Source organism: Furipterus horrens, unplaced genomic scaffold, assembly GCF_987537825.1.
Source record: "Furipterus horrens unplaced genomic scaffold, mFurHor1.1.pri manual_scaffold_2, whole genome shotgun sequence".
Classification (NCBI taxonomy): domain Eukaryota; kingdom Metazoa; phylum Chordata; class Mammalia; order Chiroptera; family Furipteridae; genus Furipterus; species Furipterus horrens.
In genome coordinates this window covers 217,134,718-217,150,198 of record NW_028327172.1, presented here as the reverse complement: position 1 = coordinate 217,150,198, position 15,481 = coordinate 217,134,718, and the positions used below count along the sequence as shown (strand labels likewise).

The 15,481-nt window shown below is 55.1% G+C and overlaps 1 protein-coding gene across 1 annotated transcript in view; it reads left to right on the top strand.

Moving 5' to 3' along the window:
- FAM193A (family with sequence similarity 193 member A) overlaps nucleotides 1-15,481 on the top strand; it is a 96,500-nt gene that overhangs the window by 55,236 nt on the left and 25,783 nt on the right. The window contains exons 7-13 of the mRNA XM_090267158.1: nucleotides 505-652; nucleotides 4,724-4,801; nucleotides 6,045-6,157; nucleotides 6,236-6,478; nucleotides 7,725-7,878; nucleotides 7,958-8,137; nucleotides 11,089-11,340. Of these exons, the coding sequence (XP_090123284.1) occupies nucleotides 505-652; nucleotides 4,724-4,801; nucleotides 6,045-6,157; nucleotides 6,236-6,478; nucleotides 7,725-7,878; nucleotides 7,958-8,137; nucleotides 11,089-11,340 (1,168 nt within the window). The remainder of the gene's footprint in view (nucleotides 1-504; nucleotides 653-4,723; nucleotides 4,802-6,044; nucleotides 6,158-6,235; nucleotides 6,479-7,724; nucleotides 7,879-7,957; nucleotides 8,138-11,088; nucleotides 11,341-15,481) is intronic.

Below are 15,481 nucleotides of genomic sequence, written 5' to 3'. Positions count from 1 at the left end.
CTCCCCCCAGCCCGGCTTCTTCCCCAGACAAGTGTGTGTTTTCCCTGTCAGTTGTCCACGTGGGTGTCCTGTCCCTGTCCACTGTCTCATTGCCATCTTACCGTGCTCCTTAACAAGTGTGAGACTGAATGCACGAAAGTATCCTTATGTTTCGTTGCTTGAATCGGATTTTCCGTTTCACTCAGTTTGAAGACCAGGTCCAGGCTGTGCATTTTTGATTAAATGTTTTCTTTGCAGCCCCCCTTTAGTCAACTGTTCGCGGGGCCTTGGCCGTCTTAGAACAGTGGGGCTCGCCGATAGTGCTCTTCCCCAGGCGCTTCCTTCTAGGAGCATCGCCTCTGTGGCAGGCGCCCGTGGTGACCCCTCACAGCACCCTGGGCAGCATGGAGTCGTGTCCCCCTTGTCCCGGTGGGAGGGGAGGGAAGGGGCGCACGGACGCAGCCCTCTGGTCGCTGGCTTGAAGCCTCTGGACCCTTCGTTGCGCTGAAAGGCCTCTACCCGCAGGCTGGGCACCACCACGCACGACAGCTGTGGCGAGGACGCCTACAGCACCCTGCTGCGGCGCTACCAACGCTCTGAGGAGGAGCTGCGCAGGGTGGCCGCCGAGTGGCTGGAGTGCCAGAAGCGGATCGACGCCTATGTGGACGAGCAGGTGCGGGTGCGCCAGGCCCTGCGTGCACGGGTGGGGGCGGGGCGGGGCGGGGCGGGGCGGGGCCGGGCACGCAGGGCCCGCGGGGGTTGGGGTCAGGCTGCTGGCCTGGTCACGCCCACGCCACTTCACAAGCTGCTGCCCTGGGGAGCCGCTGAGTCGCATCATTTCATCATTTTCTGAGCACTGCCATTCAGAGCCTGGGGCCACCCAGACCAGTGCGACCTCGGTGCGCCCTCTCTGGCCCTCCCTGGCCGGGAAGTGACTGCAGACAAACACCGAGGAGGGTCGCTGGGCCAGCGGCTTCCAGTGGGGGAGGAGGACAGCGAGAAGCGGGGCTCCTGGTGGAGGTGGGGCCCAGGGGAGGCTGCGGCCCTGTCAGAGCCTCGAGCGAGCGACAGCTCGGGGCTTCCAGCGGGCCCCCCTGCCGCTCTGCACACCCGTTTTTTGAACTGGCCATAGCAACGGCTGCTTGTGAGAGAAGGAAGCTTTTCCTGGCGCGCTCAGGCACATCCAGGGTCACCACGCCCAGCGCTGATTTGAACCTTCCGCCCCTTTTGCGAGGCTGCTTTTTGTAGCCTGTGCTGCCCCTACGGTCTGTGCGTTTCTCAGGCGCTTCCCCAGTTCCGACAGCTTGTGGGCCCCAAGGGCAGCATCTTCAGTGCGGAGCACACTCCCTGCCAGCGGCCACGGGCAGGTGCAGGGGAGCTGGGCTCTGTCCGGCCCTCTGTGGGAGCTTGACAGTTGATTGCTGTGACTTTCCCAGGACACCATGGGGTCTTCTACAAGTGATAACAGTTTGTCGTGGTTCCAGCCCTTGAACTCTGGTGTGTCTGTTCGAGCTGCAAAGGCGTTTGGACATTGGACATTGTCTGATGTCTGCCATACAGATCTTTGATGCTTTTTAGCAAATGAAAGAAGTTTGCTTTTTCTCTAGCTTATTAAGATTATTTTTTTTGTAAAAAACAGGAATGGATATTGAATTTGATTGTATGTTTTTTCTTCTTTTATATATTACCAAAAGACTTAAGAAATTAGGTTTCCTAATTTTGAAATGTCCTTGCATTCCTGGGATTAAAGGATGCTAGAGGCCCAGTTGTTTAGAGTGTTGTCCCAAAATACCAGGGCTGTGGGTTTGATCCCCAGTCAGGGCACATACAGGAAGCAGCCAATGGTGCATCAATAAGAGGAACAGCAAATCAGTGTTTCTCGCCCTGCTGGTGTGCCTCAGTGGATTAAGTCGTCGTCGTCGTCGTCGGCAGCCGTCCGTCTCGAGAGACGATGGTGTAGCTTCTTAAGAGTCTATCTGCACCACCGAGAATGGCTATGCAGTCCAACTCGGGAGTGACACGGTATCTGTCTCCTCCCGTGTTGAATCGACATCTTGTGATGACGCTGGAGTGTCCTCTCCAGTGGAGCTGAAGCTACAGAGCCTGGGCAGGGTGATATGGAGGGTCTGCTGTTGCCCATGCAGCAGACCCCCCCTCTCTTCGCAGCTGAAGGATCCAAGGGAAAGACGGAGTCAATACAGCTTGGCTTCAGGTGCGCCGCAGGAGTTGCCGGTGTTGACTACAACGTCAAACCGCCTTAGGGACTCCGGCTCCGGATTTTCTGTCGGGGTTTACTCCCTTAGCCTTTCCCCTGAAGAGGTATGCCGCAAGGCAGCGGAGGTTTTTTGGAGTCAGAGTTTTCCTTCTCTGAGTGGATTAAGTACCAGTCTGAGAACCAAAGAGTTGCTGGTTCGATACCCAGTCATGGCAGCTGCCTGGGTTGTGGCCCAGGTCCCCAGTCAGGCAGCCACACATGGATGTTTCTCCCCCTCTCTTTCTCCCTCCCTTCCCCTCTCTCTAAGTAAATTCTTCAATAAAAAAATATCGACATTTCTTGCTCTTCCTCTCTCTAAAGTCAAATAAGAGATTGTGATATATGACTTCTAATCCCTTGTAAGATTTAAGTGGCTGATGCTCTGTTTGGGTTTGATGTCTGTGTTCTGACGTGTTGCGGTGCCCGCTCTGGCTCGCGTAAAGGTGAGGGGCAGGAGTTTTTGTCTCGAAGGTCGTGCCTGTTTCCTGTGAAGGTTATCTAGTCTCAGAGAACAACTGGAGAAACTTTCCATGTTTTCGCATTTTCAGGAATACTTTACATTTTCTGTTTCTTAAAGGATTTTCTAGAAACCTCCATTAATCTTTGGGTCCTGATTTGTTTTGCAGGCAGGAGGGACAGGACTGTAGACTCTTTTTAAATCCTCACCCAAGGACGTGTTTATTGATTTAAGGGGGTGGGGAGAGAGGAGAGAGAAACACCCACTGGTTGCCTCCGCTGTGCACCCCGATTGGGGATCGAACCTGCAGCTCAGGCGTGAGCCCTGTGGTTGGTGTATGGGACACCATTCCAACCAACCGAGCCATCTGGCCAGGGCAGGGCTATTGATCTTTTACTACTTTTTCAGTTTACATTACATTGATTGGCCTGTTTTGGGTTTTCTACGTTCAGTGAGTTTCACAAATTGCTATTTGCCTAGGAAATTATCCACAGCGTTTCAGTTGAAGGGTCAGTCCTCGCGTGGAAAGGAGAATGCCCTGGTCCTCCTGGGCTGCCTCTCAGGCCACTTCAGAGCGAGCACTAGGTCCCGCAAAGCCGTTGTGGCGTCTGCGGAGTGCCCACAGAGCCGCCGAGGTGTCAGGAGCAGCCAGAGCCCGCACTGCTAGGTGAAATCTGAAAAGCTTTCTCCTGGGTGACTCAGCTTTTAAAACCATTGGCAGATGTGGGAGGCTCTCCTCTGTGTGGCCTGCGCCCCGCCCCCACCAGCCCCCACCGCTCTGTGCAGCCCTCTCCCCGCTGGGCACCTGGAGGTGTCGGCAGAACCAGCGTCTGCTGCCTTGCTCCCCAGTGACTCCTGCGCTGGCCTCTGAGCCCTTCCTGCCCTATTCATTGGTTTCCCGCTTTATGTTGTGGCTTCTCGCATTGAACGCATGTGTCTCAGTCTTTGTTGTTCTCTCTTGCTCTCAGATCCATTTAAACCTGGATACTTTCTGCAGTGTGGGCACCTTTCATCTGACCTGATTTGTGTGGCTTTTCCTGTTTAATATGCCAACATCAGTTTCTTCTCTAATAAACCACTGAAATTCTTTTCAAATGCATGAATTTTATTTTACGAAATGACTGTTTGGAGCGTTTATTCGTAGTCTTTCCTTGCCTGTAGGGTCAACTGCATTTGGGAAGAAGGTGTACATCCTGTTTCTATACTTATATTGGCTACTCTTAGGTTTTTAATAATTATAAGAATACATTTATATAAACATCAATATTTAATGTCATTTCACAGCTTCTCCCTCCTAAGTAATACTGTGCTTTGGGCCCATTCTTAATTTTCCCTCAATTTGTTTTTTTTCATTGTGGTAAAAGATGCATTACTGAAAAGTTACGCTCTTACTTGCTCTGAGTACAGTGCCCTGAGAAAAGAGGGCGCAGGCCGTTGGCATCAAGTGTGATCACACTGTCGGAACCTCCCCTCCTCCCTGGGCGGCGCCTCCATCTTCCCAGACTGACACTGTCCTGGGGAACGGAGGCAGCCTCCCCTGACCTTGCCCCCCAGGCCCTGGCACCCTTCGGCTTCCTGCCTACTGGGGCTCCTCCAGGGCTCGAGTCAGTGGGTGGGTCAGGCCCCCCCCCCCCCCCCCCGTCTGCCCACTGTCCTTGGGCCGCGGCTCACTGGCTCCCAGGCTGTCCTCGCGCTCTGAGGCCTGGCTGGTGGCATGTGTCCTCTTCACTTTTGCATGTCCAGCACATGCAGGGCACGTACCACGCACTCAGTAAATGACAAATACTCACTTACTTTGTTGTCGACCTGCTCTGATCCCTTAGTTCCTCTTTATAACGGGCATGCATGTCTGCGGTGGTACTGCGGTGAGTCAGCCAGCAGATGTGACATGGACAGTGTCAGTGACATTGGTGCTGCTCCACCAGCCCTCATCCACGGCAACACTTCCATACATGCCATCAGACGTGCCCTTGAGTGGGGCCTGGGAGCTCCTGCCGGCGCTCAGCGTCTTGCTTTGCTGCTTCCCTTATTAGATGACGATGAAGACCAAGCAGCGCGCACTGACGGAAGACTGGGAGCTCTTCAAACAGCGGCGGTTCCTGGAGGAGCAGGTGAGGCTGTGGGCCGGGGCCGTTGCTCACTCGCTGCACAGTACGCGGCTCTAAAAGGCTGATGCAGTGAGCCCAGCAGTCCCTCCCGGGGGTGCCATGTCTGGTTTGTACTCGTGGGGCAGCACAGTGAGGCCACCAAGTGCCCCGGCCTCCCTCCTGCCGGGGCCCTTCCTTCCTCGCTGTGGTGGCCTCAGGACGCTTGGCTTCCCTTGGCTCTGGTCCACATGCCACTGCTGCGCCCTGGCTTTCTGAGTCTCCTGGCCTCGCCCCCCTGCTGTACCGTGTTCTCACGCCCGTGGTCTCCTCTGGCACCACAGGTAGACAGAGGGCCCCGTCTCCGGCTCGCTCACCCGACCCCCCAAGCCTCCCCGCGTGGCTCCTGTCCTGCCAGATGGCCCTTCCAGCCGCCAGTGCTCCATTGCCAGGGCTGGTCCCAGTTCCTTCTGAAGTCCAGGTGCTCGCCTAGCTGTTGGGAAGTTTAGGTTCTACCTCCTAGGGAGCTCTCAGACCCACCCCTCGTCTGCGCCGGTCTTCGTTCCTGCCGCCAGGGTCCTCTCCAGCTGGCCTTCCTCACCGCTGCGTTCTTCCCTCCGCCTCTGCCATCTGCGGGCCGAGCGTCCAGGCCCGCTAGCCCGTGGACATTCTGGGTGCACAGCCCGCAGCCCCGCCAGGCCACACGCTCAGCCCAGTCCCCCACCCCCCACCCCCCCGCCCCACGGGTCCCTGAGCCTCCGTCTTGCTCAGCCCAGGGTCAGCAGGCCCTCGGTGTCTGAGGGATGCCCAGCTGGTGCTTGTCCCCAGCCTCTGGGAGAACCGCCAACACAGCCTCTTCCCGGCCCCACTCAGGCCTGGGCCTTGTGGCCCCCCAGCAGGTCTCTGCAAGCACCTCCCTTTGATACCACGCACCCCTCCCTGCCCCCCAGTCTCTTGCCTGTCTGCTCTCCCAGAACCTCAGCTCCACTGGGCGGTGACTCATCTCGAAGGAGCTGCAGGTACCTAGCAAGTACCGGCCCGTGACAGGTCCTGGGGGAAGGCCAGGCATCTCCTGCCAGGAGCCTGTCCGGGGCGACTGGTCGCTGGCCTGTGTGGCTCCCTGCGCACTCCTGGTCTGCCGTCCCCGCTCCTGGCCCTAGCCCAGGCCCACTTCAGGAAGCAGTGACCTCGGTTTCTAAATGAGCATGAACGTATAATAACAGGAGACACGTCCTACAGAATTAACCTGTTGTTCTACAATTTCCTCTAGTTAACCAGTAAGAAAGCGGTCACTGGCGAGAACAACTTCACCGACGCCGTGAGGCAGGTGCTGTCGTCCCGGCTCAGCGTGCCCGACTGCCCCAGCTGCCACTACCGGAGAAGGTGAGCCAGCGCACGGGCCTGTGCAGAGCTGCCTGGCAGGCCCCGGCGGTCTCGGTGACTGTCCCTCCTCCCGAACAGGTGTGCTTGCGATGACTGCAGCCTCTCCCACATCCTCACGTGTGGCATTGTGGACCCCCCTGTCGCCAGTGACACCCACGTCCACCAGCTGCCGCTGCAGGTGGGCTCTACTCCCGACTGTGTCAATGAGATGCGTCCACCCAGCGTGTCGTCTGCAAGCTCAGGGTCGGGCTCCAGCTCCCCGATCACCATCCAGCAACGCCCCAGACTCATCCTCGCCGACAGCGGCTCTGCACCAGCCTTGTGAGTTGTGTCTCAGTAATGAGGCTCCAGAGGGCGGAGCCACGTGGTGGCGGGGGTCAGGCAGTGATGTCCACAGAAGTCCTGACATCCCACTGCTCCCAAGACAGGGCCCTTCACTTTTTTAAGCAACGCTGAAACGATGAAATCAGTAAATCTAAACTTCAACGCTGTTCCGTTACCTGAAAGGAAATGGAACAGTAGTCAGTGCCCGTCAGGAGCAAATGGGCTGGTGTGTAGGGCGGCCTTGCCTTCCGCCCACAGTCCGGGTGGGCGTGCCCGCCCTGTGCCCAGCCAGGTAGCAAGCCAGCGAAGGACTCGGTTTCCCGTGTCACACGTGGCCTGGAAGTGCATGCTGGAGCTCGGGCTCCTTCCTGGGAACGTGGGATGCTCACGGGAGTGGGTGTGAGTGCTGACTGGGTGACACGTCCTGTCACTGCAGGGGCCCCCCACCACGTGGGGGCCGTGTGCTTCTCCGTGCTGAGCTCTAGATTGTAGAGCCTCATCGTATGTTCAGTCTCGCTTTCCTAAAAAGTGGAAAAGACGCCCGCGTTTGGCAGCGCTGGACACCCCTGATGCCGGAATATCACCTCCTGGGTCTTGGCACTGAGGCCACAGGTGGGCCAGAGGCGTGCGGGTGTCGACCACGGACGTGCCCTTGGGGCCCTGCTGTCAGCCACTGGCCCCGTGGGCCCCTGTGCCAGCTCTCATCATGCACCAGGGAGTCGTGTGTTTTAAGGTGGCCCATTTAGAGCGATAGCCTCGGCACCTGCTCACGTTTCCTCAGTGGGAACCCCACTCGCCCATGGCATAGACGTCTCGCGAAAGCTGGGTTGTGACGGTGACTGACTTGACCAGAGCTGGTCTGGTCATAGGAGACTTCCAGTGTCCTCGCGAATACGCGCCTGCAAAGTCTTGTTCAGCCAGCTGTCTGAGGGGGTGGTGGGTGTAGAAACGCACACACACCGTGGCTCTTCACTGAGCAGAATGGCGTCTGCTCGGTACCGGCAGAGAGTTTGTCTGCCAGGCGCGAGCTCTGGCTCCTTTGCGTCCCTCCTTGCGGGACTTTGCGTTCCGGCTCTCCAGCTGGCACAAGAGAGCCTTCCGGGCCCTGGCTCTTGGGCACAGGTTACTATGCAACGTGAGGGAGTTTGCATGGTGGGCAGGGTGGTGCCTCTGAAAGAGGACAGTCGGGGGGTCCTGTAGAGCCCCTGTGAGCGGCTCACAGCGGCCTCTCTGCTTGTCTCAGCTGCAGTGACGACGAAGATGTGACTCCATTGTCAGCCAAGTTCGCTGACATTTACCCGCTGAACAACTACAGCGACACCGAGGTGGCGGCCAGTATGAACGGGCTGCACAGCGAGCTGAACGGGGGCGGGGACAACATGGCCCTGAAAGACGAGGTACGGCCATGGCGGGGCTGGTGGGGGCGGGGCCGGTGGGCGTGGGGCCGGCCCCTCACGGTGCTCTGCTTGCTTTCAGTCCCCGCAGGCGAGCAGCAGCTGCGGCAGTTCCTCCGAGGCTGATGACGAAGAGGCCGACGGAGGGAGTGGCGGTGAACCCCCCACAGGCCCCCCGGAAGGCATCACCCTAGGGAACGGGAGCCCCAGGCCGGACGACAGCAAAGCAGACAGCCCCCCCCCATCCTACCCTGCTCCGCAGGTGCGGCTTCATCTCTGAGCCCGCGTTGTGCGCAGGGTCCCCTCCTCTGGGTCTGCTTTCTCCAGACTCGCGCATGACCGCACTCAGGGTCAGGTTTTGCTCAGCAGCTTCGGAAGGTCAGCCCTGGACAGGGCCGGGGTGCACTCAACACGTGACCCCCATGGCTCATGGCCCCGTTTCAGTCTTTGTCTCTCGCCTGAGTCCTGGAGTCACCCCCGGCTGTGCAGGCGCCCCAGTGCACGCGGACACCTCGCTGTCGCGGCGACCCTGTCTGTGTAGAAGCACGGGGCGCGTGTTTAAAGTAAAACACAGTAGTGGGAGGGAAAGTCTCAGCAAAGGCTCATTTTATAGAAGAGCTTTCTCACTCCGCAGATACCTGTTTTCCTCTGGCCCAAAGGGGAGGATGTCTTACCAGATGGTTATTTTGTCTGACAGTTTTGTAACAGATATTCAGGCAACGTTTAAATGAAAGGAAGAGTGAGTGAAGGTCAAGGTGTTTGGCCAATTAATTCACGTTAGTAGTTAGTGTAGACCTGGTTCATGAAAGGCGGCAGGAGGAGCCTTGGTCCCGCTGTGTCCCCCCATCTGGCACCCCACCCCGCCCAGGCCCTGTGGGTCTCCAGCTTCACGCACCCTGTCCTTCCAGTTTTGATGGATGCACACACGGGCGTGTGTCCATTCTCTCTCTCACAGGCTCATCCGCGTGCACATCCCGCTCTGCTCCCTACTCGGCCGGGGGTCCTGGCCGACTGCAGAGTGCACGTCCTCTCTCCCTGCCGCTGCCTTGCCGTCCGCTGTGTGTCTTGTTCTCCTTCAGTCCCCTGCTGATGGGCACTGGGTTCATAAACTATCCACGAACAGCCTAATGCCTTGGACGTTCAATGCATAAGCAGATGCGTCCCTAGGATGGGTCGCCAGGGGCTTCACTGGTTCAGAGGGCAGTGGCCTCTCCTGACCCCTGGAAGAAGGCCCTGCCACGGGTTTGGACTTTTGCATGTCTCATAGACAAGAAACGGTAACCGCCTGAGGTTTTGGCTTTCATTCCATTTGTCATGGGCAGAACTGAGCATCCTTTCATATACTTACGTGTCTTCTGATTATTGAGTTGTAAGAGTTTTTCGTGCCCTGGTACAGGTCCGTCATCAAGTATGTGATTTGCAGCTATTTTTTCTTGGTCTGACACGTCTGTTAGTTTTTTATGGTGTTTTTTAAAAGCAGAAGTTTTTCATTTTGATGCATTCCTGTTGACCAGGTGTTTTCTTCATGAAACGTTGTTCTGATGTCACATCCAAAAAAGCGTTGCCTGATGTACCACTGTTTTTCAGGGAGAGGGGTCATTTCAGCCTGTCCTAGTCAGGCCTGGGGCTCATTTGACTGTTTGCTCACGTGTGAGGTGAGGACCTAAAGGCATCTTTTGGCAAGTGCACTCAGCGCCCTCTGGGTCCTTCCACCACAGGAGCCCTGACAGCCGCTCTGTCCTCGGGCTGGGGGTTGGGGGGGGGTCTGTCCTCCAGCTTGGCCGGCCTTTTTCAAAACTGCATTTCCACTGATGTTTTAGAATCAACTTGTTGCCTTCTACAAAAAACCTGCTTGGGTATTTTTTTTTTTTTTAATTTTTTTTTTTTTTTTGAAGATTTTATTCATTTATTTTTGGCATGGCTTTTTTTTTTTTTAAATTTTTTTGGCGCTTGACTCAGGATTTAAAAACTGGAACGGTGAAGGTTTACAGCAGTCTGTTGGAGTGAACATCCCCAAAGTTTTGCAATGTGGCCGAGGACTTTGATTGTACATTGTTCATTTTTTTAATACTCATTCCAAATATCGTGAGATGCATTGTGGGAGCGAGGGGAAGGGAGGGCGGAAGAGGGAGAGAGGCGTTGGTCAGGTGCCTCCCATATGCTCCCTGGGACTGACACTTGTCAGGGCCCTCCTTGGACTTGCACGGGTATGCATTGAACTTTTGAATATTCCAAGTCCTTTGATAGAATTCACCAGCAAAATCCTCTGATCCTACTCTTACTAGTGGGATGATATAGATCAATTGAGGGAAAACACAGTCTTCACAAAATTGAACCTGTCGGTCTACAAACATGCTGTGTCTTTGCACTTAAGTCATTTTTAATTTCTCTCTGATTTGAAAAGATTTCTAGTCTGTGGGCCTTGAATATATTTTTTGGATTTATTCTTAAGTTTCAATGTTTTTGATTCTATAGTAAATATTTTCTAATTTTGATCTTCAGTTGATGGTAACGTATAGAAATACTCGTACAACTGATTTTATGCATCGATCCTGCGTTCTTCCACTTCGCCAAACGTGCGCCTCAGCTGTGCCCTTCTCTGGGGCACGTCATGTGCTCAGTGTGGTGGCTGGTGCTGCCGTCGCCTGCCTTTGCTGCCACGTTCTGCCTGGGGGCTTCACTCCTGTGTTCTCCCTGTACTTCTTTTCTTGTCCTAAACAAGTTGCTTGCACCGTTCTAATTCTGCTGCTCCTTAGTGCTTTGTGGTTTGCTCAGGGGTGTGGGCGTGAGGCGGGGACAGAGCCCCGGGCGGGAAGCCAGGCTCCTGTGTGCTGCCATTCGGCCCCGACAGGTGCGCGTGAATAAATGCTGCGCAGTCCCCCCCGAGCCTCTGACGGTTGTGTTCCGCTGGACACCCCTCTCCACCTCAGTGGAAGTCCCTCTCTGGCCCATTCTGCCTTTGTCACCAGTGTCTTATTCCTGCACAGCCAGGCCCAAGATGCAGACAGCTGGGGAGTGGGCTGTGCATCCCGCTCTTCGGGTTCCTGAGGTCCTGAGCTCTTGGGTCCCTTGTTTCCCTCAGAAGGAGGGCCCTGGCCAGCAGGGTGTCGGGACGAGCCTGCCCCTGCTGTCACCTGCTGGGCAGGGTGTGGCTGACCTGAGCTGCTACCCATCCTCGTCCCTCTGAGTAAGCAGCTGCTTCTCTTCCTTCAGGCGGAACAAACTGCGAACACTTGTGAATGCCACGTCTGTAAGCAGGAAGCTTCTGGACTGCCGCTGTCGGCGATGACGGCCGGAGCCCTCCCTCCTGGCCACCAGTTCCTGAGCCCAGAGAAGCCCACACACCCCGCTTTGCATCTGTACCCCCACATCCACGGGCACGTGCCCTTGCACACCGTCCCACACCTGCCTCGCCCCCTGATCCACCCCACGTTGTACGCGGCGCCCCCCTTCACACACAGCAAGGTGAGTGGGGAGACGGCCTGGCCGACAGAGCTGTCGGGAGGTGGCTCGTGCAGAGAGGGTCCTTCCCTGCTGGCGCCTGAGCTCTGGGGATTTTGAACCTTTTCAGTTGTGAAAGTCAAGGTTTTTCCTTCAGAATTCACTAGAATGGAGTTTTTCAGGGTGTGGGCTAAAACTTGGGGCTACTGCAGTTGTGGCCCCTAGGGCTTGGCTCTTAGTAGGGTGGGGCGCGTGGGTCCTTCCGCATCTGCTGGGCCCTCGGGTCGGAGACAGCGATGCTCTAAGCACAAAACTCAGGACTTGGAAACTCGCGGCTGGACGGGGGAGCCCTGGGCGCCACGCATCAGGCATCCCCGCCACACGCATGTGAGGCAGCCCGCGCGGGCCAGCATGGCCTCCGGAGAGCCCCTGTGCTGAGCCTGCTCGGAGCGGGAGCGGGGTCCCGAAGAAGCTGCGGTCTGTGATCTGCGCTCACGGCGGTGCCTTGGGCTGTGGGCCCGGCCCGGGCTGGGTTCCTGTCTGTGCCCTCGGGTAGCTTTGCCTCTCTGCCGTTTCGAACTTAGCTTTAATAACTTTCTCCAGACATCCTGATTCTTCTTTTTTATCAGTTACTCTGGTTCAAGGTTAGTTCTCATCAATCAAAAACAGCATTTCCCCCAAATTCTCCTGATTTGTTAATTTAAACTGATCAGCCAAGCTAGAGAGGGAGGCCATGTCGCGGAGGGTCTTTCAGATACCGTGACACCAGCTTCCCACGGGGCTGGCCCTGGGGGACGAGGGACCCGGACTGGGGTTTGCTGTGTGTGTGCTGGGCCAGGGTGCAGGTGGGGGTTAAAATGGCTGCTTTAGGGTTTGGACGCTATAACCAAATTCATAACCCAATTCATGCTTAAGTTGTGTTAGCTTGAATATTGCTCAGTGATCCTTTAATGATACCTTTATTAATAGAATGACTTAATAGCGTTTTCAGGTGTAGACAGTAGGTGCTTGAATAATGTTTTGTTCAACATTGTTTCATTATAACAATGAGATGCCATAGAAACAACTCTTATTATACCAGTTAATTTGTGGTAATATTGGTTTCGTTGAATGTCGTTTGCTTCAAGTCGCAGAACCCAGGGCTGTGAGTAGGCCCGGCCGCGTTCACAGCCAGGCTGTGTGTGTGGTCTCCCCGTCTGCACAGCTTCTTCCCCTCCGGTGCCTGCACGAGGTCGGGAAGCTGCTCACCCTGCTCTTACCTACGTTCCGAGAAGAGAGGTTAGAATGTTCTCTTATTGCTTGCTGGTAAAAGCTGTTCAAGAGTTGGTTCCTGAAAATCTTCAAGTCACGTCCTGAAATTGGTTATTCCCAAAGGGTGTCGGCACTCTGCTTAAAAACTGACGTCCTTGGCCTTGCGGCCTGTTCTCAGGGTGCTGCAGTTAGTCTGCAGGATAAAGGAGGAAGTAGCGTTCAGGGGAGCGTTCTCTGTACCTAAAATTACTTACTTGATGCCTGGTGGGCTTGAATCCAGCAGACGGAGGGGAACAGTCTGCAGTGGAAAGGCAGACCCAGAGGACAGGCTGGTCAGCTCTACGTCAAGCACTGAGCTGTGGAGTCAGGACCGCTCACCGCTGCATTTGAAGTACATTCGCTGGGTGCCTTTGCATCTGGAAAAATGCAATGATTTGGCAAAGTCTTTCATTTGTACCTGGTGTCACACTGCTGGTTTCTCTAAAGAAGCTTCCTGGCCCCTCACCAGGTCTTGCAGAAGGAGTTTGTGTGACTCGAGGTCGCCTGACTGGGTTGAGTGCTGTGGGTACAGCGGCACCTACATGCATCAGGCGCTCACAGCTCCTGAGAGAGCAGACGGCTGTGTAGGACGGCGACCTTTGTCCTGAGTTCCGTCAGGGCAGGTCTCTGAGAGGGACCGGGCTTGGCCAGTGATGTCCTGAGCGTGGCTGGGAGGTGGGCGGGGGGTGCAGGCTGGTGGGCGGCGTGCGCACGGACGCACTGTGACCTGCCTCCACTTCTGCGATGTCGGGGCCCTCAAGGGTTTCTGCTCTGGTGAGGTGGCAGCGGTCGCCTGTAAGACTCGATGTCATTGTCATAACTCACCCGTTGGCTGTTGTGGGTAAATACTTGGTGCCTAAAATGTTTGAGATGAGTGTTAGAAAGTCTTACTTTCTTGCAGTTAGGAAAACTTGAAGACCGTTTTCAGATGTCTCCATATCAATGGTACATTGAGTTTATATGTTGAGATGTAAGTCGTTTGCAAGTTAAAAAGTAGTTACAGGAGGAAAATACAGTAATGAAATGCTAGATAAGAAATCAAATCTGCGGCGGGGTAACCCCAAGTATTTTGGGATTTCCCGGCTCCCTTTCTGTTACTGAGTCTACTTTCATCCCACCGTGATCTGAGAACTGTGTGTGTCTGTGATTTTCAATGTGTTCAGGGTGCTTTATGGCCCAGAGTGTGGTCTCTCTTGGTGACCGATTCGTGGGGGCCTGGGAAGAAGGCCTGACCTGCGGTTGTTGGAGGAAGCGGTCTGGAGACGCCAGTTACGTGCAGTGGCTGACGGTGCCGCTGAGCTCCGCTGTCCTCCCTGATCTGCTGCTGCGGGGTCTGCCCACGCCGACGGAGGAGTGCTGATGTCTGCGCCACCGCAGTGGGGGCTCCTGCTTCTCCTCGCAGTTCTGTTGCCTCTGCCCCACGGGGTCAGATGCCCTGTCGTTGGGGGCCTCCCTGTTCAGGACTGTTCTGTGCTCTTGGAGGACGGGCCCTCATATCAGCAGCATGGGACATCCTTTCCGTATATTTTTTTCTCGTGCCCTTTTTAATCCCTGATTTTTTTCTCTGAAGTCTGCTGGGGCTGCAGCCACTGTCGCCACCCCAGCACCGATCCGTGCCCGTGAAGCACGTCTCCACCCCTTTGCTGGTGACATGAAAGAGGTCTCAGAACTTACAGCAGGTCTCGCGTAAACACGTGCGTATTGGGGTCACGTTTTTTATGTGCTGTGATAATCTGTCATTTCATTGGTATGTTTAGACCATTCACATTGAAAGGGACTTGGTGCGTTTCGATGACCAGCAGTCACGTCTGTAAGTTTCCTGATCACCACATCTGAGCTGGCCAGGCGAGCACTGCGATGTCTTCCGTGCGGTACCAGAGGCCTCTCTCCTGCCTTCTCTGGTTCCATCTAATCTCCTCTCTTAGCATATCCATTATCCTTACTTTTTAATTTTCACAGTCGTATTGGGATATGCACTTCAGCTGCCTCGAGTCCCCTCCAGACAGCACTGTCCCGCCTCACGTGTCGTGAAGGTGCCCTCCCAGCCCTTGCAACACGCCGCCGTGACCCGCTCAGGCGGAGTCACTGCTTCCAGCAAAGTGGCCGAATATATTTCAGGTCAAATAATAAAGAAAAAAAGATTTTATTTTACTTTTATTTATTCCTTCTCGATTGCTTTTCTGTTCCCTTCACGTAGATCCGTGTTTCTGACTTATATCATTTTATTTCTGCCTGGAGAGAATCTTTAACGTTCTCGCAGGGCAGGTCTTCTGGCGCCGGGCTGTCTCGGGTTGCGTGTGAGGGAGTGTGTTTCTCGTCTGCTTGTGACGGGTGACTTCGCTTGCTACAGGACTCTAGGCTGGTGGCGGTGGTCTTTCAACACCGAAACATATTTGGCTTCACTGGTTTCTGATGAGGCGTCCTCTGTGGTTCTTTTCCTTGTTTTACAAATGCAGGGACTCCTGCCCTTGGACTGCTTTGAGGGGGTTCTTTTTGGTCTTTGGTTTTCTGCAGTTTGAATATGATATGCCAAGGTGTAGATTGGGGGTATTTATTCTCTGGTGGTCGCTGAGCTCCCTGCCTCTGTGGTTTGGTGTCTGTCATGAATTTTGGAACATCCTCAGCATTATGACTTTAAATATTTCTTCCATCTGTTCTTTTTTTTCCTTCTGGTGTTCCAGTTACCGTATGTTGCGTGCTTTGAAATCATCCCACGATTCCTGGATGTTTTGTTCTGTTTTACTATTGTTGGTGCTGGTGGTGGTGGATTTTCATTCCTATTTCTCTTTGGATTTTCATTTGAGAAGTTTTCCGAGTACCTTGAAGCCCCCCGACTCCTTCCCTGGCTGTGTCCAGCCCGCTGGTCAGCTCGTCA